The 27,922-nt window shown below is 37.7% G+C and overlaps 1 protein-coding gene across 14 annotated transcripts in view; it reads left to right on the top strand.

The window, feature by feature from the left end:
• stxbp5b (syntaxin binding protein 5b (tomosyn)) overlaps nucleotides 1-27,922 on the top strand; it is a 119,441-nt gene that overhangs the window by 21,711 nt on the left and 69,808 nt on the right. For all 14 annotated transcript variants that reach the window (XR_012393222.1, XR_012393221.1, XR_012393220.1 and 11 more), the window contains exons 3-5: nucleotides 22,870-22,951; nucleotides 23,157-23,257; nucleotides 26,401-26,535. Coding sequence is in view for 11 of the 14 variants with exons in the window: in XM_005158604.6 (XP_005158661.1) it covers nucleotides 22,870-22,951; nucleotides 23,157-23,257; nucleotides 26,401-26,535 (318 nt within the window). In the remaining 3 variants the exon portion in view is untranslated. The remainder of the gene's footprint in view (nucleotides 1-22,869; nucleotides 22,952-23,156; nucleotides 23,258-26,400; nucleotides 26,536-27,922) is intronic.

Raw genomic sequence — 27,922 nt, 5'->3', positions numbered from 1 at the left:
CGATTCAGAATGAAATAATCACAGACATTAAAAATATCTTTCACCCTTTTAGGGTTAAACTTTGTTCTGAACTCTGTTTTCTGGTTAATTATCATCCCAACTTGTCATTGCAGATTGGAACGATATATTGTGAAACCCTAAGAAGGAACCATGTTGCAATTTACTAAAAACCACCCAGAACACATTTTTAATTACACCAGTAGATTAAACCACATATGCAGAATAAAAACCAATATGAAACACGACTATCTGAGTGAGGAAATGCCACCCATACCTATAATATTTGCTAAAAATAACACACAAAAAAAGTCTGATTAAGTAGTCCAAATGGACAGGTTTAAAATGTGTGACCTGTATTTAGCATTGTGCACTTGTGATGACTGGATTAAAACAAACACATCTTAACCCAGGTCTATTTTGACTTGGACCAGTAGGTTACCTAGTAGCAATTCACTAAAAACCACCCAGAACACATTTTAAAAGGATCCATGCTTTCACGTTGGTGACGCCAAATTCTGACCCTACCATACGAATGTCGCAGCAGAAATCGAGACTCATCAGACCAGGCAATGTTTTTCAAATTTTCTGTTGTTCAATTTTGGTGAGCCTGTGTGAATTATAGCCTCAGCTTCCTGTTCTTAGCTGACAGGAGTGGCACCCGGTGTGGTTTTCTGCTGCTGTAGCCCATCTGCCTCAAGGTAGGATGTGTTGTGCTTTCGAGATGCTCTTGTGCAGACCTTGGTTGTGACGAGTGGTTATTTGAGTTACTGCTGCCTTTCTATCAGCTGGAACCAGTCTGGCCATTCTCCTCTGACCTCTGGCATCAACAAGGCATTTATGCCCAAAGAACTGCCGCTCACTGCATATTTTCTCTTTTTCTGACCATTCTCTGTAAACCCTAGAGATGGTTGTGCGTGAAAATCCCAGTAGATCAGCAGTTTCTGAAATACTCAGACCAGCCCGTTTGGCACCAACAACCATGCCACCTTCAAAGTCACTTAAATCACCTTTCTTTCCTATTCTGATTCTCGGTTTGATCATCTTGACCATGTCTACATGCATCAAGTTGCTGCCATGTGATTTTCTCATTAGAAATTCGCGTTAATGAGCAGTTGGACAGGTCTACTAATAAAGTGGCCAGTGAGTGTATGACTGGATTAAAACCGATGCATCTTAACTCAGGTCTATTTTGACCTGGACCATTAAGCAACCATGTAGCAATTCACCACTCAGAACAGATTTTAATTACACCAGTAGATTGAACCACCACCAGAAACAAGTGTATCTGAGTAAGGAAATGCCACTTATACCTCATTAAGAAGAGGAAATGTTTGCTAAAAATAAAAATATTTTTCACTGCCTCTGGAAGTAGTCAAAATGGACAGGATTAAAATGTGTTTCCTGTATTTAGCATTGTGCACTTGTAATGACTGGATTAAAACAAATGCATCTTAACCCAGGTCTATTTTGACTTGGACCAGTAGGTTACTTTATAGCAATTCACTAAAAACCACCCAGAACACATTTTAAAAGGATCAAAGCTTTGTTGTTGATGATGCCAAATTCTGACCCTACCATACGAATGTCGCAGCAGAAATCGAGACTCATCAGACCAGGCAATGTTTTTCCAATCTTCTATTGTTCAATTTTGGTGTGAATTGTAGCCTCAGTTTCCTGTTCTTAGCTGACAGAAGTGGCACCCGGTGTGGTCTTCTGTTGCTGTAACCCTTCCGCCTCAAGGTTGGACATGTGCGTTCAGAGATGCTCTCGGTTGTAAGGAGTTACTGTTGACTTTCTCTCAGCTTTAACTAGTCTGCCCATTCTCGTCTGACCTCTGTCATCAACAAGGCATTTGCGCCCACAGAACTGGCGCTCACTGGATATTTCTTTTTGTCAGACCATTCTTTGTAAACCCTAGAGATGGTTGTGCGTGAAAATCCCAGTAAATCAGCAGTTTCTGAAATACTCAGACCAGCCCTTCTGGCACCAACAACCATGCCACGTTCAAAGTCACTTAAATCACCTTTCTTTCCTATTCTGATGCTCGGTTTGATCATCTTGACCATGTCTACCTGTATCAAGTTGCTGCCATGTGATTTGCTCATTAGAAATTCGCGTTAATGAGCAGTTGGACAGGTCTACCTAATACAGTGGCCAGTGAGTGTATGACTGGATTAAAACCGATGCATCATAACTCAGGTCTATTTTGACCTGGACCATTAAGCAACCATGTAGCAATTCACCACCCAGAACAGATTTTAATTACACCAGTAGATTGAACCACTTATGCAGAATAAAAACCAACCAAAAAAACAAGTGTATCTGAGTAAGGAAATGCCACCCATACCTCATTAAGAAGAGGAAATGTTTGCTAAAAATAACACACAAAAAAAGTCTGATTAAATATTTTTCACTGCCTCTGGAAGTAGTCAAAATGGACAGGATTAAAGTGTGTGACCTGTATTTAGCATTGTGCACTTGTGATGACTGGATTAAAACAAATGCATCTTAACCCAGGTCTATTTTGACTTGGACCAGTAGGTTACTTTGTAGCAGTTCACTAAAAACCACCCTGAACACATTTTAAAAGGATCAAAGCTTTATTGTTGATGATGAAGCTAAATTCTGACCCTACCATACGAATGTCGCAGCAGAAATCGAGACTCATCAGACCAGGCAGTGTTTTTCCAATCTTCTATTGTTCAATTTTGGTGTGAATTGTAGCCTCAGTTTCCTGTTCTTAGATGACAGAAGTGGCACCAGGTGTGGCCTTCTGTTGCTGTAACCCTTCCGCCTCAAGGTTGGACATGTGCGTTCAGAGATGCTCTCGGTTGTAAGGAGTTATTGTTGACTTTCGATCAGCTTTAACTAGTCTGCCCATTCTCGTCTGACCTCTGTCATCAACAAGGCATTTGCGCCCACAGAACTGCCACTCACTGGATATTTCTCTTTGTCAGACCATTCTTTGTAAACCCTAGAGATGGTTGTGCGTGAAAATCCCAGTAGATCAGCAGTTTCTGAAATACTCAGACCAGCCTGTTTGGCACCAACAACCATGCCACGTTCAAAGTCACTTAAATCACCTTTCTTCCCTATTCTGATGCTCGGTTTGATCATCTTGACCATGTCTACATGTATCAAGTTGCTGCCATGTGATTTGCTCATTAGAAATTTGCGTTAATGAGCAGTTGGACAGGTCTACCTAATACAGTGGCAAGTGAGTGTATGACTGGATTAAAACCAATGCATCATAACTCAGGTCTATTTTGACCTGGACCATTAAGCAACCATGTAGCAATTCACCACCCAGAACAGATTTTAATTACACCAGTAGATTGAACCACTTATGCAGAATAAAAACCAACCAGAAACAAATGTATCTGAGTAAGGAAATGCCACCCATACCTCATTAAGAAGAGGAAATGTTTGCTAAAAAAACAGAAATCAGTTCTTCAGTTCTCTTGTTTATGTAAGCCAGCAGCGCCTTACAATTCACTCTTGAAGAATTTTTATTAGGCTATAGCACAGTATAAATTGAATTGATTAGTGGTATTTTTAGTATGATCGGTGCTGTTTCTGTGTTGATTGCCCTGTGATCTATGACCCTCTCCTCACGGCTTCTCTTGTAGGCTGCTGTTGGCAGCATCCAACTCCAAGCGCTTTAAATAACGGCCATTTGAGACTCCTCCAGAGTTTGTTTAAGGCACCCAGGGCCTGTTTGATTACTGTTCTTAATCTTGTTTGGACAGATCCTATCTTTACTTTATCACTCTGAAACCTACTAATGGCTCAAGTTCGGCTGGGCAGGGAGGGAAAGTGCAAGCCATGGAGTCAAATAGCGCTGTAATTCTATTAGATTTTTTTCTTTCATTGCACAAAGAGCTTGTCATTAGCGTGCTATGTGTATATCTGTTTGCAGAAGCGTATTTCAAGAAGGATGCTAGATTCTTGGAGGAAATTAGATATTAATATTTCTAATATGTTTCTTGTAGTGTCCTAGCAACAATTCCGAGCACCTTAAATGCTGCTTAATGCCATTATCTGTCTGTCTGTATCTACCTGTATTGCGTCTGTCTAGGAAATCTGCCTATAAACACTCTAGCAACCCTAATACCTTTAAGTCCATGTGAACTGGAAGTTGCTAAGACTTTTATTTTAGTATTTTGACGTACTTCCAACTGAATGGAGCATATGCACACAGACTTTTAATTTTTAGTCAGCCAGCCAAAGCGCTTCCGGTGACCTGTCATCCCATACAGAATCTCCATGTTCTTTAAAAATCAGTGATCTTCACTGCCTGACTGAGATATAATATAAAGTGGATATTAGATGAAACAAGAAGCACTGCATTAAAGTCCATTTTTCTGCACCATGTCTTTAAAATATAGACATTTTATTTTAGCCCTGTATTTTCAATGAGTTTCTGCACTAGCCTGCTACTCCTGACTGCACTTGCTTTTAAACAGTGTTTCATCCCTTTTTACTCTTGAACAACTAAATGAATGCTTAAGTCTATTTAACTGATTGTATTTTAATTAAATTACAACATCGATGCTGTAAAAGGAACTTTATCAAATTGAAAATAGTTACACAAAACTTTCACAGGAAGTTCATCATTGGCAGAAAAACTCTGCATATAGTAGAGCTGCACAATTAATCGTTAAAAGATAGCGATCTCGATTCGACCCCCTAGACCAGTGGTCACCAAACTTGTTTCTGGAGGGCCGGTGTCCTGCAGATTTTAGCTCCAACCGTAATCAAACACACCTGAACAAGCTATTCAAGGTCTTACTAAGTATACTTGAAACAACCAGGCAGGTGTGTTGAGGCAAGTTGGAGCTAAACCCTGCAGGGACACCGGCCCTCCAGGACCGAGATTGGTGACCCCTGCCCTAGACGATCTTAACCCAGCATCTGTACGATTCTGTCAATCATATTTTCACGTTGAAAAGAAAAGGCTTTTCACATACGTTGCTCAGTGACATTGACACCTCCAAATGATGTTGAATGAGTCACATAATGTATTTATAAGGTATTATTCACCTAAAAATGTCTTTTTTTTTTTTCTTCATATAATGATGTTTTCGCGGCCGGGAAATCACACGTGACGTGCTGCTGAGCGTGAGCTGTTATCACAGAGAGGGCGCGCGCGCGCGTGCTCTACTTAATGACAGACGCACGCGTGTCTACTTTAGTGAACAGAACCTGCATATGTTGTGAGTAACAGGTAATACAGTTGTAAATAATATTCAGTTTGTGGCACAGAGTGGTCGTTTGGGAGCCGCGCGCGAAGTATGAACAAGCCTTTAGCAGTCAGAATGAAACCTAAAGTGTGCACTTCATTTAAATAATCATATTGCATTTTAGAGTTAGGATTAAGGCAAGCGTTTGATATGTTTTTTTTTTCTTTCGAACCCACAATTGTGCATGAAAATAAATGTTAACAATGTCAGTACAACTACTCTAGCCTATATATTGTTGAATATAATCTGATGATGGCAAATGTCTGATTTTACCAGTGAATAAATTTGTCTAATATGACAGATTGCAAGCATATACCTCAAACATAATAATTCAACATCATAATTGTTATAGGTAGAATAGAATTATATATAAAAACCAGTAGACCTACACATAATATTATTATCGATGTTGTGCCATATGTTTGTTTTTACCATACCTTTATTTTACATCTACAGAATCTTGAGAAAATCGTGATCTTTATTTTGAGCAAAAAAATCGCGATTCTAATTTTAGCCAGAATCGTGCAGCTCTAGCATATAGCCCATTGGAATATTGAATAGAGCATGGGGCTTTCTTTTGCACATTATTTTCTTGTGGCAGACTAATGGCAAAGTCCCTTTAAGAAAAGTAATTTCACTTGGTGGCCATTTTTGAAACACTTTTCGTGTTGTATACCAGGACATTCTGGTTTTAATGAAAAAACGTCATACTCTCGGAGCTTATTTGCCAAGCTGATGATTACAATCAGTGTTACCAACTATTTTCAATGAAAAGGCACTAAGCTCTGCCGGGAAAGTAGCTAAAAGTAGCTAGATTGTGTCATATGTCAATTTTCATATTAATGATGTCACCATGTCAAACCATTTCTGTTTGTTTAGCAGCTTATGGTTAATGAAGTTAATGAATATTAATGAAGTTGAACAGCATACACAATAGAGCGCACTGATTGGTTTGAACCAAGCCTTACTCATGAATGAATGCAGCACACTCAATGACCTAATAAGGAACTCCTAGGTACAGACGTCCAGTCTACACGCTGAAATACACGCTAAGATCTCATGGCCGTGACGCAGCTATAAAAATTTGTTTCAAACCGGAAATACGAATTTGCTCGAAATAGCGCAAAAACAACCAAGTTACACTTTTTAGTGAGATATATGTGTCCTAAAATTGTTTTTACCAGTGTGGGACACATATACAACTGTCAGCAGCTAAAAAAATGTGTTTTGGTGTTTCGTGACCCTTTAAAAGGCCATGACACCCCGCACTTTCGGTTTTCTACTTCAGAAGTTTTTCAAAAGATGCATGATTAATGGGCGTGGAGCTCCGCGAGCATAGGGCAGGAGTGGGCATGGCCAGCAGGGGAGGACAGTTAGCTCACAAAATAAGACACAAACCGTGAGGAGACGCATGAGTTTATAGTTCACAAAGTTAAAATGCAAAGAAATAAACAGTAATTTAATGCCCTGCTACATTTGTTATTCGTAATTTCATATACACTTAACCACAATTTATATCATTATAAAGATAAGTGTGTTCATGTAAACACTATAAATGAGGATTCTCCCTGATCCCCGGGTCTAAATTATAGATCTGAATGCAGACTCAGTGCAGCAGGTCTCCTGACCTGCCTATTTTAACCATTAGCCCTGCTGGTAATCTGGAGGATTTAGGCAAACACTGCAGCATGAAGATGTGTCTGAATGTGAACGAACTCCTGATAAAAGTTTACGTCCGCCATTCTTCAATCCTCGTGCTGCTCTCCCGACAAAAATGCTTGCAGCACACACACAGCTTTGCTGTATGATCGGCCCTGACAAGATCGCGGGGAAAAACATGCAACAAACCCCGTGGATCATGGAAACAAACACATACGAGTCTACTGCGTGCCGTGGGTCCGTGTCTCTCAGCTTGCTTGAAACTGTCATGCCTTGCCTTCGGAAAGCACGTGCTTTCATGAATAATTAAGCAGCCGGCTCTTCTCATAGGATAAGAAAACTCCGCTATGAATAATAATGAGAAACCGACGCGTCATCATTGCACTTGCAGTACTGCGCTACGTCGCCGATTTTGATCCCGCCCCAAAAATCATTTTAAACCCGGAAGCTGAAATTAGCTGACAAAAGCACAAAATTATCCAGTTTTCCCCACAATTAAAGCTGACAGGTGCTAACATTGTCTTAACTGATGCTCAACACACACACATCTGTTAATAAAAAAAAATCTCCAGGGTGTCCTGAACCTTTAAGGTCTGTGTAACCGTAATAGCTTCTAGGTACAGTTTTGTTAAGCAGTAAAGACAGGACAAAATTTGTTTAGATGAACTTCCTTTCGTAGTTAATAGATTGTGGGTTTTATTAGATCTGTTAAGAGACACTTTTAATGAACTAATCAAGCAGCTATTGGCCAGAGAGGTTTTTAATTATGAGCTAATGACAGTTTTATTAAAAATGTACAACCTTGCTTTTTGCAGAACCTGATTGCATCTGCAGCTTTGATGGTTTCTGGATGGTTCTTTTGACTAGTCGTCACCTTACCTGTTATCTTGACTTCATTTATATCTGCTCCCTGCTCATTTCTCTTTTTAGAGCTGGTCTTCTTGGTGCTGTTCATTTCCAGAGAACAAATGTCAGGGGTTGCAGGGAACGTTGACAAGTTTGTGTGCTTCCGCTGCATTGTAATCTTCTGCACTTGAGGCCTGTATTATTAAGGCATATACTATGACAGCACCCTTATCAGATTGCAAGGCTGTTTGCTCTCAGCGGAAGCCCCTGTTGTTTGAAGTGAGTCATCCTTTGTGGTTGGCAATATGACGCTTTAGAAAGTAAAACTTTTTTTTTTTTGTGGATTTCCATCTAATGTGTTGTAGAGCTTTGCTTGTTTGCACTTGTGTGACTGTATATTTATAACTGTTCTGTTGCATGTACACTACCTGACAAAAGTCTTGTTGCCTATCCAAGGTTAAGGAACAACAAATAACAACTTGACTTTTAGTTGATCATTTGTATCAGAAGTAACTTATATGAAAGGCAAAGGCCTCTAGATTACGCTTATTTTACCACAATTAAATGTGAACATACCTTAAATTTTAATTATTAATGTAAGATCTGATTTTGCTTGGACAAAAGTCTTGTCATTTAACAGAAATAATGTCCAGTATAGAATATAAAGTCATGCTGCAGTGGAAAAAGAGTTAATATTGTGTCTGACTCCATCATGAGCTTGGAGGACTGCATCCATACATCTCTGCAATGACTCAAATCACTTATTAATAAAGTCATCTGGAATGGCAAAGAAAGCCTTCTTGCAGGACTCCCAGAGTTCATCGAGACTCTTTGGATTCATCTTCAATGCCTCCTCCATCTTACCCCAGACATGTTCATGTCTGGTGACTGGGCTGGCCAATCCTGGAGCACCATGACCTTCTTTGCTTTCAGAAACTTTGATGTGGAGGCTAAAGTATGAGAAGGAGCGCTATCCTGCTGGTAAATCTGCCCTCTCCTGAAATTTGGGATGCAGATCGCCAGATGATTAATAGAAAAAATCTACCTTCTGCCACTTTTCCAAATGATCAACTAGAAGTCAAGTTATTATTTGTTGCTCTTACAAATGTTATCGACGACAAGACTTTTGTCAGGTAGTGTAAATATTTACAATTATTTTAGGATAAAATCGCATAAACCCGTCAAACACACATGAGGTTCATGTTTCCCCAAAATACACTAAAAGAGAAGAAAAGTACAGCATACTGTAGCTTATTTTATTGCATCACTTTATTACATTTTGTCACCCAAAAATGAAAATTACCTCATAATTTACTCTTCCTCATAAGGTTTTAAATCTTGAGGAATTTCTTTCTTTGATTGAACACAAAAGAAGATATTTTGACAAACGCTGGTTGATGGGACCAATTGACTTCCATGCTAATTATTTTGTGATTATGGAAAATAACAATTATTTACATTTGTATAGTGATTTTCAAGACACTTAAAGCACTTTTACCCAATGAGGGAATCTCCTTGTTCACCACCAGTGCACCAGTGTGCAGCATCCACCTGGATGAATTGACGACAGCCATATTGCACCAGACCGCACACCAGCTGATTGGTGGAGAGGCGACAGAGTTATGAAGCCAGTTATGATATGGGGATATTTGGCCTGGACGACGGCAGTTAAACCCCTACTCTTTTTCCAAGGACATCCTGGGATTTTTGATGACCACAGATTGTCAGGACCTCAGTTTATTGTCTCATCCCAAAGACGGTGCTCACTGAGCAGTATAGAGTCCCCATCAATGTATTGGGGCGTTAGGACCCACACAGACCCACATGCTCCCTGCTGGTCTCACTAACAACGCTTCTAGACCGCAACCTAGCTTTCCCATGTGGTCTCCCATCCAGGTACTGACCAGGCGTAGCCCTGCTTGGCTTTAGTGGTCAACCATGTGAGAGTTGGAGAGAGCTTGCGGAAGTCAATGGGTCCCAGTAACCAGCATTATTCTTTTGTATACAACCAAAGAAAGAAACTCATAAAGTTTAAAAACGACATGATTGATTAGATAATGATTAAGTAAATTTAATTTTTTTTTGCGTGAACTAACCCTTTTAATTGCCTCTGGTTTATCAAAAATCGTCATAAAGTAAAAATAATCACAATGCAGTGAAAAATAAAGCAGCACCTTTGAGTTTTCTAGGCTGAGCTTTATACAGTTGAAACCTCAAAGATCAGCAAAGTTCTAAACTACAGGACTGCACTTTTAGCGTTGGCCCCAAACTGACTCATTGTAAAGTGTCCCTACTCTGAAGCCCAGCTGGAATGCTTGGTTAATTTTAGTATATGCAGCTCCTCACATATGCACATAATAATCTTTTCCAGCTTTCATCTCAAGCCTATGTTTAGCAGATGGTCTGTTCTAAGTTATGCCCCGTCCACATTGCGGTTAATTTTAATCCACAAAAGTGTAATATCGATTAAGAAAAATTGCTAAATGTTGCCCAGCTTGTAAAAACTTTGGGATACTAAAGTTACATTATTTCGAGCTAAATCAGATCTGGCCAAAACTAAGGTAATTAAGGCGATACTCACACTAGGTACAGTTGCCTCGAACCTGGCCAAAGCACGCTTGTCCCTCCTTCCGTCTCGGCACGCTTACGTCATCGCTGCTGCGCTTTTCAGTGAGAAGCGCTCTCTCACTCAGCAGCACAGTGGAGATTTCTCTAGTTATATCGTTTCAGTCATTTGTTATGCAGTGACATGCAGTCAAATATTTCGCCAAACAGTCCTTAGGGATGCGGTGACACCCAGTCAGATATTTCGCCGAACAGATCCGCCACTTTTGGCGCTCATAAACAATTATAAAGCCCTCGTGCTGCAGGAATGAGGAGGTCTGCTGAAGGCGCGCAGCTGTCGTGCTGTGAGGAGTTCTCGTCTTTAATAAACTACGGCAGTTTGCGATCACTGAACAGTAAGAATGATTAATAAATCCATATGAAACAGCCCCTTAAAAGTCACGTCTCGCTTTCAGTTTCGGGCTTTGGCGCGTTTTGCACTCACACACAAGCGTACCATGCCAAAGCCCAAGTGAACCGCGCTCAGGCACACCTCTTCAAACCGGGGCAGGGCCGGCCAAGTGAACCGTGCTTGAGCCCGATTCAGCGCACTCACACTTCTCAAACGATCCGGGTAACGGGCCTGGGCACGGTACGGATGGCATAGTGTGAGTAGGCCCTTAGAGTTTGTTTGGCAGTTCGAAACACTAGAAAGTTAGAAAGACTTTGTTTTGGCTCCTAAATACATTTCAGCTACCATTAGTGTGTGACCAGTATGCAATCAGTAGGTGTCTTCTGTATTCAACATGCTGAATGTATTTTTGACCATATATATATATATATATATATATATATATATATATATATATATATATATATATATATAGGTCTATTCACACAGAATGTTTTTGTTTTCGTTACAGTCCAGTACTTTTACATTGGTTTTTAATGTGAATATGCGTTTGATGGATATATGTGATCATAACGTTCGATTCTAGTGTCTTTTTCAGTGCCACACACTTCAAGATGCCAAATCAGTTAAAATAATTCCAACCTACATGCAGCACCACTCATCAATGTCAGTTCCAAAGCAGTGGACCAGAATAACTGGAAGGCGGGGCAAACATTGCAAGTCTCTGTTTACAACAGTTTTTGACAACTATTTTATTTGACTATAACATGGCTTTTTTTTAAAAAATCATTCCTGATTGCTGCGTCCAATGTTTTTAGATGCAAATGGCTGGTGTAAATGACGCCTAATACTGTTTATCTTGAGTTCCATAGCTTTTATGTCAATGCTGACAAAGTTTTATGTTGGTTTTGTAGTCATGAGGAGAGTCACTAACAAATCTAACAGCGATCGGTTTGTTGGGTTGGTCTCTGGCTCTCATTGAACGATTCTGACCCTGGGCTCTGATCCAGCATCACAGAGAGCTTAAGCTGAGGAGAAACTGGCTGGTCAAGGGCCTGAAGCTTACAGTTATGAATAAATAATGAGTCAGTGGTCCACTGCAACTTATTTATAACAGCCCTCTGTAATTTATTCAGACTGTTTGCCAAATATGGTAAAGGCACGTCTGCTGTGTAAACATCCCTGTTCAGATTCCCATCCGGACGTCTAAGGAGAGAGCAAAATGATACTGTACGATGCTCCACAATGAACATTTTTTACAGGCACCCGAGTTATCCCCTAAAAATTGAATTCTAAGTAAATGTTCAAAGTTTGGCTCATTGGGTAGTGGAACTCACTGTGATTTTTAAAGTAGCGGTGGCTAAAATACAGATATTTCGATAAGTATCAATACTGAATTATTTAAAATAATACAATCTTGCTTTTTGTTAGCTCACACAACCAGTTTTTGGACAAACAAACAAAGAAACAAACAAATAAACAAGGATGGACACAAATGGGCCAATATGCAAGCATTGCAACAGAACAGTTGTAAGTAAATACGCTAATAGCTAAGCACTTGCAAAACTGACAGGCAGAGTTGTATCAACATGTTTGAGAGGTTGGTCATTTTTTTTGGTATTGTATCGAAGTTAGAAATTCCAGTATCCTGAAAACAAAAAATGTCAGGTTCTGTGTTTATTATATATGTATATGTATCCATAGTTTCCTCGCAGTAATGAAAATAGCATAACATTTTTTGATTCTTTTGGTATCGTATCGAATTTAGAAATTCCAATATCCTGAAAATTCTACCTTAAAATGTAAGGTTCTGTGGTTGTAATATATGTATATGGTTATGTATCCATATTTTCCTCACAGTATCGAGAAGAGTATCAAATATTGAAACTCTTTTGTTATCATATCGAAGTTAGAAATTCCAGCTTAAAATGTTAGATTCTGTGGTTATAATATATGTATATGGATCCATAGTTTCCTCGCAAAAATGAAAATAGTATAATTTTTTTTTTTTTTTGCTATGGTATCGAAGTAAGGAATTTCAATATCCTGAAAATACTACCTTAAAATGTAAGGTTCTGTGGTTGTAATATATGTAATGGATATGTATCCATAGTTTCCTCGCAGTATCGAAAATAGTATCAAATATTGAAACTATTTTGGCGTCGTATCGAAGTTAGAAATTCCAGTATCTTGAAAACACTAGCTTAAAATGTCAGGTTCTGTGGTTATTATATATGTATATTTATCTATAGTTTCCTCGCAGTATTGAAAATAGCATCAAATTTTAAAATACTTTTGGTATCGTATCGAAGATAGAAATTCCAATATCCTGAAAATACTACCTTAAAATGTAAGGTTCTGTGGTTGTAATATATGTATATGCATATGTATCCATAGTTTCCTCTCAGTATCGAAAATGGTATCAAATATCAAAATTTTTTTTGTATCATATGGAAGTTAGAAATTCCAATATTCTGAAAACACTGCCTTAAAATGTAAGGGTATGTGATTGTAATGTATGTATTTGTACCCATAGTTTCCTTGTAGTATCAAAAATAGTATACATTTTTTAATTCTTTTGGTATTGTATCGAAGTTAGAAATTCCAATATACTGAAAATACTACCTTTAAATGTAAGGCTCTGTGGTTGTAATATATGTATATGGTTATGTATCCATATTTTCCACAGTATCGAGAAGAGTATCAAATATTGAAACTTTTTTGTTATCTTATCGAAGTTAGAAATTCCAGCTTAAAATGTTAGATTCTGTGGCTATAATATATGTATATGGATCCATAGTTTCCTCGCAAAAATGATAATAGTATAATTTAAAAAAAAATTTTTTTGCTATAGTATCGAAGTAAGGAATTTCAATATCCTGAAAAGACTACCTTAAAATGTAAGGTTCTGTGGTTGTAATATATTTAATAGATATGTATCCATAGTTTCCTCGCAGTATCGAAAATAGTATCAAATATTGAAACTATTTTGGCGTCGTATCGAAGTTAGAAATTCCAGTATCTTGAAAACACTAGCTTAAAATGTCAGGTTCTGTGGTTATTATATATGTATTTTTATCTATAGTTTTCTCGCAGTATTGAAAATAGCATCAAATTTTAAAATACTTTTGGTATCGTATCGAAGTTAGAAATTCCAATATCCTGAAAATACCTTAAAATGTAAGTTTCTGTGGTTGTAATATATGTATATGCATATGTATCCATAGTTTCCTCTCAGTATCGAAAATGATATCAAATATCAAAATTCTTTTTGTATCATATGGAAGTTAGAAATTCCAATATTCTGAAAACACTACCTTAAAATGTAAGGGTCTGTGATTGTAATGTATGTATTTGTACCCATAGTTTCCTTGCAGTATCGAAAATAGTATAATTTTTTAATTCTTTTGGTATTGTATCGAAGTTAGAAATTCCAGTATACTGAAAATACTACCTTAAAATGTAAGGCTCTGTGGTTGTAATATATTTATATGAATATGCACCCATAGTTTCCTCGCAGAATCAAAAATAGTATCAAATTTTAAATTGCTTTTTGTATCGTATCGAAGTTAGAAATTCCAATATCCTAAAAACACTGCATTAAAATGTCGGGTTCTGTGGTTGTAATATATGCAGAGATGTATAAAGTACTAGAGACCCGTACTTAAGTAAAAGTACAAGTGCTCTATCAAAAAGTGACTTGAGTAGAAGTAGAAGTGCTCTTTAAGCACCATACTTAAGTGGAAGTACTAAAGTATTCAACATTTTTAGTACTTAAGTATTGCAAGTAGTTTATTTCAAAATTTACTACTCAAGTACTGAAAGTAAAAGTACAAGTATTGTGTAATGTAGTTATTAAAGAAGGCAGTCAAAAGACATCATATTGTTTTGTTTATTTTAAATATCTTTGGGGCACTTGATTAAGCAGAATGAAAAGAAACATGGCTTATGATACTGTTTTTCTCTGTAAATAATTTCTATGGTACAAGAACTCACATCGTCGGGCTCTTTTACCAGAAAATCACTTCACTGATGAGATAATTCAGCATGTTCATTCATACTCTCTCTCTCTCTCTCTCTTTTACACACACATACACACACACACCTAAATGTACACTCTCACACATTCATACACTCTCACACACAGTTCTCTCTCTATCTCTCTCTCACACACACACGCACACACACACACACACACACACACACACACACACACACACACACACACACACACACACACACACATTTTTGTGAATTGTGGGGACATTACATAGGTTACAATTGTTTTTATACTCTACAAACTATACTTTTGAATGCTCTAACCCCAAATCCAATCTCTAAACCCAACCCTTACAGGAAATTATGTGTAGTTTTACTTTCTGAAAATAAAAAAATATTTAGTGTGATTGAATTTTATACATAATGTACACATAATTCACCATCTCCTCCTAACATCTGTGTAATACCGATGTTGTTATACATATACATGGGCACACACACACACAAACACGAAAATACACTCTTTTACACTCTCATACACTCTCTCTCTCTCACACACACACACACACAGACAGACGCACACACAGGTACAATCACACTGTTTCTCTCATACATGCATTACTCACTCACACACACTCACACTTTGGTAGTTTTGAAGTTTAATTGGTTAATACCACAATAAACAGGAGTTTTGTCTTCTGGAAGCAGTCGTGAAACTAAACTAAACAAGCAAACTAAATCCTGTTGCACTAATTCACTTGATTTTGATTTTATTGTAAAAAAAAAGAAAAGAAAAACAGGAAAGCGTGTATAGTACTGTGTTAAAAGAAAATCTAAAATACTTTATGGCTTATGGCTATGGTTTAGTATAAATTTTTTAAATTTTGATTATGTTTTTAATTCAATTGGTCTGGCACTTCATATGTTCTGTAGTATATTTATTAATTCTGGTACTTTTACCATAAACCAACTTCTTAACCAGTTGGTAGAGGCTGATATTTTAGAAATTATGGGATGTGTTGAGAAAAAAATGCATTGACTGTGTTAAATAGCGACATTATGAGTTAAGAAATGCAATAAAAAAAAATCTATTGCTTTTGTCTTGGTGTGACAGTTATAGGGTTATTTTTAATACAATTTTGTTCTTTAATACAGCAGTCAGATATATGAACCCTACTCATAATTTGACCTGCTTAAAGAAAGCACTCTTTCTGAATGTATCAAACAAAACTCATGCACAGAAGACAGCATGAGCATTTACAGCTAATAAACTCATGTCAATATTATACCGCCTGCTTTTTGAGCGCTGACAGGCGAGGTCTTATGATGATTGGTTATTATCTTCATCTGCTCAACAGAAAGGGCTTTAGAAATTAAGCGCTGTTCACCCATGGCGGAAATAATACGCGGTTATCACAGGTAATAGACAAAGTGGAGAAAACTTGAACATCAGACACGCTCGTGTCTGGATGGATCGACAGCTTTAACAGCCAAGAAAAGAGGGAAAGTTACCTTACAAACAGGCCAGCGGGTCAAATGTCCAAAGTGAGAAAGAGAGAGGCAGAGGTGAAGTTTTACAACATTTCTCCCTAATAGTAAATTAGCGGCTCGTGTGCCGCCTTCACTCGCGCCTCCGTCCTCCGCCATAGTATTGCGACATCGCGCATAGGAGATAAATGACGTCATCACGTAATCACCGGTTATGACCTATTATTGAACTGATATCGATCATTTTGACACCCCTAGTAACGAGTAACGATGCAGCACATAAAAAATCTATCGGAGTAAAAGTATTAAATTCATGGAAAATATGTACTTAAGTAAAAGTGGAAGTAGGAGAAAAAAATAATACTCCAGTAAAGTACAGATACTGCCTTTTAGTACTTAAGTACAGTAGTGAAGTAGTTCTACTTCGTTACTATACATCTCTGAATATATGTATATGTATCCATAGTTTCCTCGCAGTATCGAAAAGAGTATCAAATATCGTAATTCTTTTGGTATCTTATCAAAGTTAGAAATTCCAGTATCCTGACAAATGTAGTTTAAAATGTCAGGTTCTGTGCTTAATTAAACCAGTCAGCAAAATCCACTGACAATGATTCATTTAAAACTATAGCTTATTATATTTTGTGTATATATATTGCACTCTTCTTGGTTCACATTGCTGACGTTTATGTATTGTTAAGGATTTCCATTGGTCATGTAATTTCTGGAATATCATGGCATTTTAAAAGGTCTATTCCAGACTTTGAAAGTCAGGGAATTTTAATATTTCTTTCCAAATCATGGAATTTCAGGGATTTTTGTTTGCGCTTTAAACTTTAGTTTCTATTGATCAAAATTTGACTTTTCTATATCATTTTTTTATTGTGTTGTTTCCTGCCTATTGTTATGGTGAGGTTATTTTTCAGCTCCGTTTAATTTCTTTCATGCCTTTCAACAGGTGATTACTTTACTGTACATGTTAACTAAGACTAAAATGCCTGTGTAACGGAGTAAAGAAGTGTGGTAAATTATTGCATAAATGAAGACAGTGCTGCGACGCAGTGGTGCAATAGGCAGTGCTGTCGCCTCACAGCAAGAAGGTTGCTGGTTCAAGCCTCGGCTATGTCAGTTGCCATTTTTTTGTGGAGTTTGCATGTTCTCCCTGCGTTCCGGGTGCCCCGGTTTCCCCCACAGTCCAAAGACTGCATTAATAAAGGGACTAAGCTGGAAAGAAAACGAATGAATGAATGAGGTTCTGTGCTCAATAAACCAGTCAGCAAATTTTGAATATATATTGCACTCTTTTTGGTTCGCATTGCTGACATTTAGGTATTGAAAAGGATTTCCATTGGTCATGTAATTTCTGGAATATATATTCAGCCCATTATGATGCCCTTAATCTTTTCATTTCTGTATGATTTTCTGTTACCTCGTTGCTCACTGTGCTACGAAAGGCTATGGATTGAAACTCTGGGTGGAGAAATGCATTCATTTCACCTTGTTTTTAGTTTACCTCTTGCACTCTTCTTGTTCCCCAAACTGTCTGGTCAGCAAGGTGAGTTCATCTTCAGTGTAATGGCTTCTTGCCAGTGCTGTTTACCATAATTGATCCGTTTAACTGAGATACATTGGCACACTGTGGTAGGATTTCTGTGACTAAACATCACAGAATTAACATATTAGACGTCATCAAACTTTACATTCTACTGGCAGTGTCAGCACTCTCAGGTCTGCTAAATGTGTTTTCACAGTTGTGTCACTCAAGGAAATTAGTAACTGCTGCAGGAAAAGGCTGATTCAATACGGACAAGACACTCATATCCTGTTTATAATGTCAACTATTTTAGCATTCATTCCCTGGCATAAAAAGTGTGTTCGATGTCCTGAGATGACAACATACAGTGTCCATATGCTGCTTTGTGGTGTTTTCATTTGGCACATAAGAAGCTTTTTAATCTGAGGCCATCGCTAGAGCGAGTCTCTTTTTTACTTACCATCAGCATTGTTTTTTTTTTTTTTTTACATTATACAGCACACTTTGAACACAAGCTGTAAAGTGTCTGCTGGTTTAATTTGAAATATCAGTCAGAGTATATAAAGAGCACTTGTTAGTGTAAGCGCCCATTATTAAAACCCATTGTAAAGTTTGCAACCTGATATGGAGGCTGATATTAGCGCTTGTGTTTGTGCCAAAACGCACATAGAAACATGCATCGCAGCTCAGTGCTGGTGATTATGAATGGCTGTCTGACTGAACCACTCTGTTGTCACGCTGGAGAAGGGGTTTATGGGAACACTCACAGTGCAGTTCTCTAGAGGACTTAAACAGCATTCACAGACAAGACTTAAGACTCCGATTAGGGACTTTGTATAATCCGTTTATCCAGTCAATGGAGAAGACCCTTGGTAATATGACGCATAGACCTCTGGGAACACAGATTCCCTTTAGTGCTGAACTGTGCTTTACTTACATTTCTTTTCATTGTATTTGGGTGGTTGAGTAGTAAATTGGACATAATTTAAAATTTTATGTTAAATATAATGTTTTGTGTTAATGTGAGTTTCTCAGGTTAATTTAAACGTGCATTAGGAGAGCTTGGTAAATGCTAATGTTAGCCTGATAGCACTGAAAGCCAATGTCCCCACTGCATATTGCCATTTAGAGGTACATTAAATCTACGAAATGCTAATGTTAGCCTGATAACACTGGAAAGCCAACGTCTCAATGTCTCGATTTAAAGGTGCAATACGAGATCTACGAAAATGTTAACGTTAGCTTGATAGCACTGAAAGCCAACGTCCTACCCTGAACATCGCCATTTAAGGTTGCAGCAGATCTACGAAAATGCTAATGTTAGCCTGAAAGCCAACGTCCTACACTGCAAATTACTATGTAATGAAAATCTGTAAATCACCATTTAATGAAAACATTTAACGTAAATTTTTCGAAAATGCTAACGTTAGCCTGATAGCACTAAAAAGCCAACAACCCACCCTGCAAACTGCTATTTTAAGGTGCAATAGAAGATCTATGAAAATGCTAACATTAACCTGATAGCAATGAAAGTCAATGTCTCACCTGCAACTTGTCATTTAAAGGTGCAATAGGAGATTTTGGAAAATACTTGCGTTAGCCTGATAGCACTGAAAGCCAATGTCCCACCCTGCACATCACCATTTAAAGATGCAGTAGGAGATCTACGAAAATGCTAATGTTAGCCTGATAGCACTGAAAGCCAATGTCCCACCTGCATATCGGCATTTAGAGGTACAGTAGGAGATCTACGAAAATGCTAATGTTAGCCTGATAACACTGGAAAGCCAACGTCTCACGTCTCAATGTCTCCATTTAAAGCTGCAATAGGAGATCTACGAAAATGTTAACGTTAGCTTGATAGCACTGAAAGCCATTGTCCTACCCTGAACATCGCCATTTAAGGTTGCAGCAGGAGATCTACGAAAATGCTAATGTTAGCCTGAAAGCCAACGTCCCACACTGCAAATTACCATGTAATGAAAATCTGTAAATCACCATTTAATGAAAACATTTAACGTAAATTTTTCGAAAATGCTAACGTTAGCCTGATAGCACTAAAAAGCCAACAACCCACCCTGCAAACTGCTATTTTAAGGTGCAATAGAAGATCTATGAAAATGCTAACATTAACCTGATAGCAATGAAAGTCAATGTCTCACCTGCAAATTGTCATTTAAAGGTGCAATAGGAGATTTTGGAAAATACTTGCGTTAGCCTGATAGCACTGAAAGCCAATGTCCCACCCTGCACATCACCATTTAAAGATGCAGTAGGAGATCTACGAAAATGCTAACGTTAGCCTGATAGCCCTGAAAGCCAATGTCCCACCTGCATATCGGCATTTAGAGGTACAGTAGGAGATCTACGAAAATGCTAATGTTAGCCTGATAACACTGGAAAGCCAACGTCTCACGTCTCAATGTCTCCATTTAAAGCTGCAATAGGAGATCTACGAAAATGTTAACGTTAGCTTGATAGCACTGAAAGCCAACGTCCTACCCTGAACATCGCCATTTAATGGTGCAGCAGGAGATCTACGAAAATGCTAATGTTAGCCTGAAAGCCAACGTCCCACACTGCAAATTACCATGTAATCAAAATCTGTAAATCACCATTTAATGTAAACATTTAATGTAAATTTTTCGAAAATGCTAACGTTAGCCTGATAGCACTAAAAAGCCAACAACCCACCCTGCAAACTGCTATTTAAAGGGGCAATAGAAGATCTATGAAAATGCTAACATCAACCTGATAGCAATGAAAGTCAATGTCTCACCTGCAAATTGTCATTTAAAGGTGCAATAGGAGATTTTGGAAAATACTTGCGTTAGCCTGATAGCACTGAAAGCCAATGTCCCACCCTGCACATCACCATTTAAAGATGCAGTAGGAGATCTACGAAAATGCTAACGTTAGCCTGATAGCCCTGAAAGCCAATGTCCCACCTGCATATCGGCATTTAGAGGTACAGTAGGAGATCTACGAAAATGCTAATGTTAGCCTGATAACACTGGAAAGCCAACGTCTCACGTCTCAATGTCTCCATTTAAAGCTGCAATAGGAGATCTACGAAAATGTTAACGTTAGCTTGATAGCACTGAAAGCCAACGTCCTACCCTGAACATCGCCATTTAATGGTGCAGCAGGAGATCTACGAAAATGCTAATGTTAGCCTGAAAGCCAACGTCCCACACTGCAAATTACCATGTAATCAAAATCTGTAAATCACCATTTAATGTAAACATTTAATGTAAATTTTTCGAAAATGCTAACGTTAGCCTGATAGCACTAAAAAGCCAACAACCCACCCTGCAAACTGCTATTTTAAGGTGCAATAGAAGATCTATGAAAATGCTAACATCAACCTGATAGCAATGAAAGTCAATGTCTCACCTGCAAATTGTCATTTAAAGGTGCAATAGGAGATTTTGGAAAATACTTGCGTTAGCCTGATAGCACTGAAAGCCAATGTCCCACCCTGCACATCACCATTTAAAGATGCAGTAGGAGATCTACGAAAATGCTAACGTTAGCCTGATAGCCCTGAAAGCCAATGTCCCACCTGCATATCGGCATTTAGAGGTACAGTAGGAGATCTACGAAAATGCTAATGTTAGCCTGATAACACTGGAAAGCCAACGTCTCACGTCTCAATGTCTCCATTTAAAGCTGCAATAGGAGATCTACGAAAATGTTAACGTTAGCTTGATAGCACTGAAAGCCAACGTCCTACCCTGAACATCGCCATTTAATGATGCAGCAGGAGATCTACGAAAATGCTAATGTTAGCCTGAAAGCCAACGTCCCACACTGCAAATTACCATGTAATCAAAATCTGTAAATCACCATTTAATGTAAACATTTAATGTAAATTTTTCGAAAATGCTAACGTTAGCCTGATAGCACTAAAAAGCCAACAACCCACCCTGCAAACTGCTATTTAAAGGTGCAATAGAAGATCTATGAAAATGCTAACATCAACCTGATAGCAATGAAAGTCAACGTCTCACCTGCAAATTGTCATTTAAAGGTGCAATAGGAGATTTTGAAAAATACTTACGTTAGCCTGATAGCACTGAAAGCCAATGTCCCACCCTGCACATCACCGTTTAAAGATGCAGTAGGAGATCTACGAAAATGCTAACGTTAGCCTGATAGCACTGAAAGCCAATGTCCCACCTGCATATCGGCATTTAGAGGTACAGTAGGAGATCTACGAAAATGCTAATGTTAGCCTGATAACACTGGAAAGCCAACGTCTCACGTCTCAATGTCTCCATTTAAAGCTGCAATAGGAGATCTACGAAAATGTTAACGTTAGCTTGATAGCACTGAAAGCCAACGTCCTACCCTGAACATCGCCATTTAATGGTGCAGCAGGAGATCTACGAAAATGCTAATGTTAGCCTGAAAGCCAACGTCCTACACTGCAAATTACCATGCAATGAAAATCTGTAAATCACCATTTAATGAAAACATTTAATGTAAATTTTTCGAAAATGCTAACGTTAGCCTGATAGCACTAAAAAGCCAACAACCCACCCTGCAAACTGCTATTTAAAGGTGCAATAGAAGATCTATGAAAATGCTAACATCAACCTGATAGCAATGAAAGTCAACGTCTCACCTGCAAATTGTCATTTAAAGGTGCAATAGGAGATTTTGGAAAATACTTACGTTAGCCTGATAGCACTGAAAGCCAATGTCCCACCCTGCACATCACCGTTTAAAGATGCAGTAGGAGATCTACGAAAATGCTAACGTTAGCCTGATAGCACTGAAAACCAACGTCCCACGCTGCACATTGCCATTTAAAGGTAAATTAAGAGATCTACGAAAATGCTAACGTTAGCCTGATAGCACTGAAAGCCAACATCCATGTGAATTGCTATTTAAAGGTGCACAAATGTATCATCTGTGTTCTGAAGATACATACATGTATATTAACTTTTTGGTATACTATGGTGGTTTTTCTTTAGTGTTTTGCAGTAAATGTCACCATTTACTTCATTTAATTTATCCAACATGTCATCAAAAAAAAAAAAAAGTAATTGATGACAAGTTTAATAGATAATAGATTTAGATTGAATAGATAGATACTCTGTGTTTTAGGGATGTTTGTACCTTAACTGAGTCTACAGATTTGGCCGAGCAGGAGTTGAGTGTTACTGTCAGCATGAGAGCGGATCCGCTGTCATCCAGCTGGAGTTTCTTGTCAATGTAGTAAGTTCGTTCGTCCATCTTTATAGTCATTTTCTCTTTTTTTTGCCTTCTCTGTCTACCTTTGTTTTTTAAATGGCTTAACATTTGGTTGAATATTTAAATTTGTCAATTTGAAAATCTGTTAGTGTATAATAAAGTGAATAAAAATTTTAGAGCTGCCTTATTTTTCAGTCTTTCATTGTGTGTTTTTGTGTTTTGTCTATAGGGGGCGCTGGTTAGTGCTCTGGCAGATGACAGTATTCATTTGTGGAATTTGAGGCAAAAGCTTCCAGCCGTTCTCCATTCTCTTAAATTTAATCGGGAGAGGTAAGCATTCTGCATAAAAACATACAACATACCACTATTTCTTAAAAAAAGCCCTATTAATTGAAATACAAGCTAAATAGTGTTCAGGGCTTAAAGGTGCTGTATGTGTTTGACTCTTCTAAAGCATAGAAATACCATAATATGTTTGCAGATATTTAGAAAACATGCCAAGTGAACATCCTTGTTAAACTAAAAAACAGTGCTGAAGTCAGATATTCTGCTTTGAAAATGGGGTGTTACAAGCCGGAACGGCTGTCTTTGTTTTGGTTATTTTTCCCAGCAAATGCCAGTTTAGCCAATTATATTTCAGCACCCCGGGTTGCCTTGTTGGAAAACAGTGTATTTATTTTCAACAGTATTATTTATTCAGTCATGAAGTCTCTCATGTGCTCGTGACTGAAACGCGACCTCTGGTAGACAGTAGAAGCCTCCGAAATGAGATGCAGATTCAGAGTTCTACATGAGGTTATTAATTAGCAAATAATATAAATATTACGAACGGTGAGCGGGTTACATTGTAAACCCGTGTCCTAACAACACGCTACCTGATGAGATTTGCAATGATAAGCAATTTGCACCAGAATAAACACGGCAGAAATGTACAGCCATTCAAAAGCACAGAATATGCACCCACCCACAAAATGGTAAGGTTTATAATCTGATTAACACATATTAGACCTCTTTAACATTATTAAATGTAGACGCTGAATCACTGATATGTGTTGGTTTGCATTATTTCACAGTTCTGAAGTTCAATTTCAAACGGTTTATTTTATTTTCAACTATCTGCTGCTGCTTTCAGTAGAATGGCATTGGTGACAATGGTGATCATTGTCAGTTTAGCCTGTTGTTCAGCTGCAAGAAATAGAAACCGTTTCTAAAATATCAATTTTAGGTGTTGGTTTTGACAAAAACTAATTTTAACATGGAAAATATTCCTTCTATCGTTTGCTTTTGCTTTTATTTAGAACACGGTTTAAATCAGCCTTAAATCATCCTTTAGGCTTGATAGTCAGACTCGCTTCTGTTGGTCCTCAATCTGGCAACCTCCACTTGCATGTGTTTTGATCCAGGAATGCAATACCTAGTTCAATCACTGGGTGTCAAACTTACATACTGCACATTTAATACAATAATCAAATTAGAAAATAAATAGAATAATTACAAATGCTGAATGTTTTAGATTGGTGCTCAGGACTGTTTCTTAGAAGATGTGGCAATTTTAAATGAATTTATGAATTTAAATGAGTTATAAATGATTCAATTCTAAATAAAATAATAACCAAATTAAAAAAAAGATAAGGTTTAAGGCCTACATGCAGTTTCCATAAGTAATTTATTCAAAGTTTAATATTTTAAAAGATTAAAACTTCCATCAGCATTATTAAGGAACTTTTTACAGTCGTAGCGTAAAATAAACACATTTTTTTTCCAGTTTACAAAAGTAATATTGTTCATTTATTTTTTCATTTAGATATTTTATTTAATAACTATTATTCATTCATTCATTCATTTTCTTTTCAGCTTTGTCCCTTTATTAATCAGGGGTCGCCACAGCGGAATTAACCGCCAACTTATCCAGCATATGTTTTACACAGTGGATGCCTTTCCAGCCGCAACCCAACACTAGGAAACACCCATACACTCTCATTCACACACATACACTACAGACAATTTAGCTCACTTAATTTACTGTTACGAACTCAAACCTTGCTTGGCTCCACACAGCAAGCCAGACCCGTAACAATAAATAATATTAAATAAAATAATTAAAACTCCTCTAAATTAATGAGGAGCCCAGAGTCTCATCTCCCGTTGAAAAGTAAAGACAACAACAAAAACAAAGGACCAAGGAAATAACTTTAGTCAAATTTTTTTGACGTATAAATTTTCAAAAAAAAAAGGAGACAATAAAAAGCTTGCGGAGGAAAATGCCAAAATAACAAACAAAAGCTCAACAGCTAACTTAAGTTTTTAACCCTCTTACCTGCACATGAAATTAAACGAAATAAAATAACATTCACTTACCTCCCTACTAGCCACAAAACATGAGGAAAAGTAAGAAAACAAAAAGGCACCCTCCTCAGCACACGTGTCTCCATATATCTCAAAGTCAACACTCAGCAATCACTTTTAACAATTTAGCCGAGTAAAAATACAACACAGTTTCTACTCCACAAAACAATCAACAAAAGCCGGGAGAGAGGAGACTCTTCGAACCATGTTCCAGTCTGGTTTAAATTGTCTCCACAAACAAGCCGGCCTCCACGTGTTGTCTGGCGCCTGATTCACCGCACCTGTGCGGCAATGATGAACCTATTTGGAGACAGAGGCAGAGAGAAGAGAACCACACGCAATACACACAAAAACAAAAACAAAAACCTCACTACTTAAAAAGATATTTATTTATTTATATTATTTTTATATTATCATTGAATTTAAAGAAAATAGGCTACGTAACAACCTATAGCACATGTGTTTGGACTGTGAGGGAAACCAGAACACCTGGAGGAAACCCACGTGGAGAACATGCAAAATCCACACACAAATGCCAACTGACCCAGCCAAGGCTCAACCCAGCGACTTTCTTGCTGTGAGGAGAAAGTGCTACCAACAGCACCACCACGCCGCCCCAATTTTTCATTTTAAATGTTGTAATTTTTAACTGAATCTTTTCCCCAAATTTAGCTTTTGCTTTTGACAAATAATATTTTATTCAAAACTGCACACACGTTAGCTCCTTCATAGTAATACTTTCTCAATCACCCAAAGCACCCTGGCGTGTGACAGAACGATATTGCCTTTCTACACTTTAAGCATCAAACCAACCCAGAATAAAGGTTTAAATGAATGTTTGTTCTGAGACAGGAGACCAGGACAATGTTCTAAAGTGCTCTTAAATGCATATAGACGTGATTGGTGTCCCATTCAGAAGACACACAATGGCAGTAATGTGCAGTCATTCCCAGTAATATCAGCTTATTTATCAAACGTGACTCATTCATTTAGCCAGATTTCACTGTTATTGCCTGTCTCATCCTTAATGCGTCACAAATCAGTCAGATGTTCATGTCCATCATATGAGATAATCACAATGAATCATTCACTTTGATTAAGGTCAGTTCTCTCTTTGTCTTTGGCAGGATCACGTTTTGCCATTTGCCTTTCCAGAGTAAATGGCTGTATGTGGGCACGGAAAGAGGGAACATTCATATCGTCAACGTGGAGTCCTTCACCCTCTCAGGCTATGTGATCATGTGGAACAAAGCCATTGAACTGTGAGTGTCTGTCTAGACTCCATCATCTCTAGTAATTCTCCTGTGATTTCTTCTGTCAGCTCTGGGAGATTTTAATTAAAGGTGCCATATAATGTAAATCTAGATATACCTAGGGATAGCTTAATAGTAATGGAAATGACATACCATGAGCCTAAAATTATATATAAAAATCCCAATTATAAACAGGCCTATTGGAGCAAAAGACAGACTGTTACGTTGCACGAGGGATCATTAATATGCCCGCACCAGGCTGCATTAGATTGATCTCAATGTTTTCTAGTGAGATTACAACAATGATAATTTGTCCCTTTATTTTTGAATTTATCTACGCTTATTTTAAACTCACTTTTATTTTGAAATAAAAGAGAGGCAGATAGAATAAAGCCTGTTGCGCCGCATCTTTACATTGTTTTTTTTTTTAATGCATTGCTAAGCAACACAGACAGAATTTGAACGACAGTGTCAGAGTTGGTACTCTCATATAAAGTAATGTTTAGCACATGTGAAAGATATGGTTATTGACTGGCCAGTGTGCAATGGGCTTTAAGGAGCAGATCTCATGCAGTAATCTGTTCAGTGCGTCAGAATGCAAAATGCTGGATATACAGATTACAAATATATTCAGTTACAGCCGATGAGTTGTATGGTCTGTTTAAATCAGTGATGCCATACCCCCAGGCTGTGGACCAGCACCGTTCCATGGATAAATTGGTATCAGGCTGCACAAGAAATCATTAATTATTTCCATTTTATTTATTATCAAAGTCTGAAAGATCTTTTATTTTAAAAAATGTTTCAATTAGAAAATATTACCATATTTTCTCGGTTACATTTTGGTCACATAAGCTCCAAAATGAAACCCAAAATGGATGCACATTTCGTTATACTAATTATCTCAGACAAACACAGAACACCCAAACACTGAAGTGCTTTTTCATTTTCTTTATAAATAAAACTTGTATCAGAGCAATGTTTTGTCAGCTTGTCGTCCTCTGAGAAATGGCTGATGGTTATCTAGCAATCTACCCACACCAACACCCTCATCTCCCACTCGGGTATCTATCTGTTGTTAGTTTTAACATGTATATTGTGTATTAGTGTTTGTAATTGGGCAACAAACACAAGTAGACTGCTGAATAGAAGTGTTCAATGGATGTTTATGCATTGTGTCATATCACTCAGCTCTTACTGTGATTGTTCGAAATGAAAGGATTTTATAAAACTCATCTTAAGCAGAGGTTAATATTAATCACTGCCTGTGTTTTAAAAAATGTTGAAGCTTCAAAACACAACTCTAAATACAGTGGAGGAAATAAGTATTTAACACATCAGCGTTTTTCTTAGAAAACATATTCTAAAGGTGTTGTTGACTTGAAATGTTCAACAG

This window comes from Danio rerio, chromosome 17, assembly GCF_049306965.1.
Source record: "Danio rerio strain Tuebingen ecotype United States chromosome 17, GRCz12tu, whole genome shotgun sequence".
NCBI lineage: Eukaryota > Metazoa > Chordata > Actinopteri > Cypriniformes > Danionidae > Danio > Danio rerio.
Note: the sequence above shows the minus strand (reverse complement) of the source record. Positions and strands in the feature narration are given on the sequence as shown.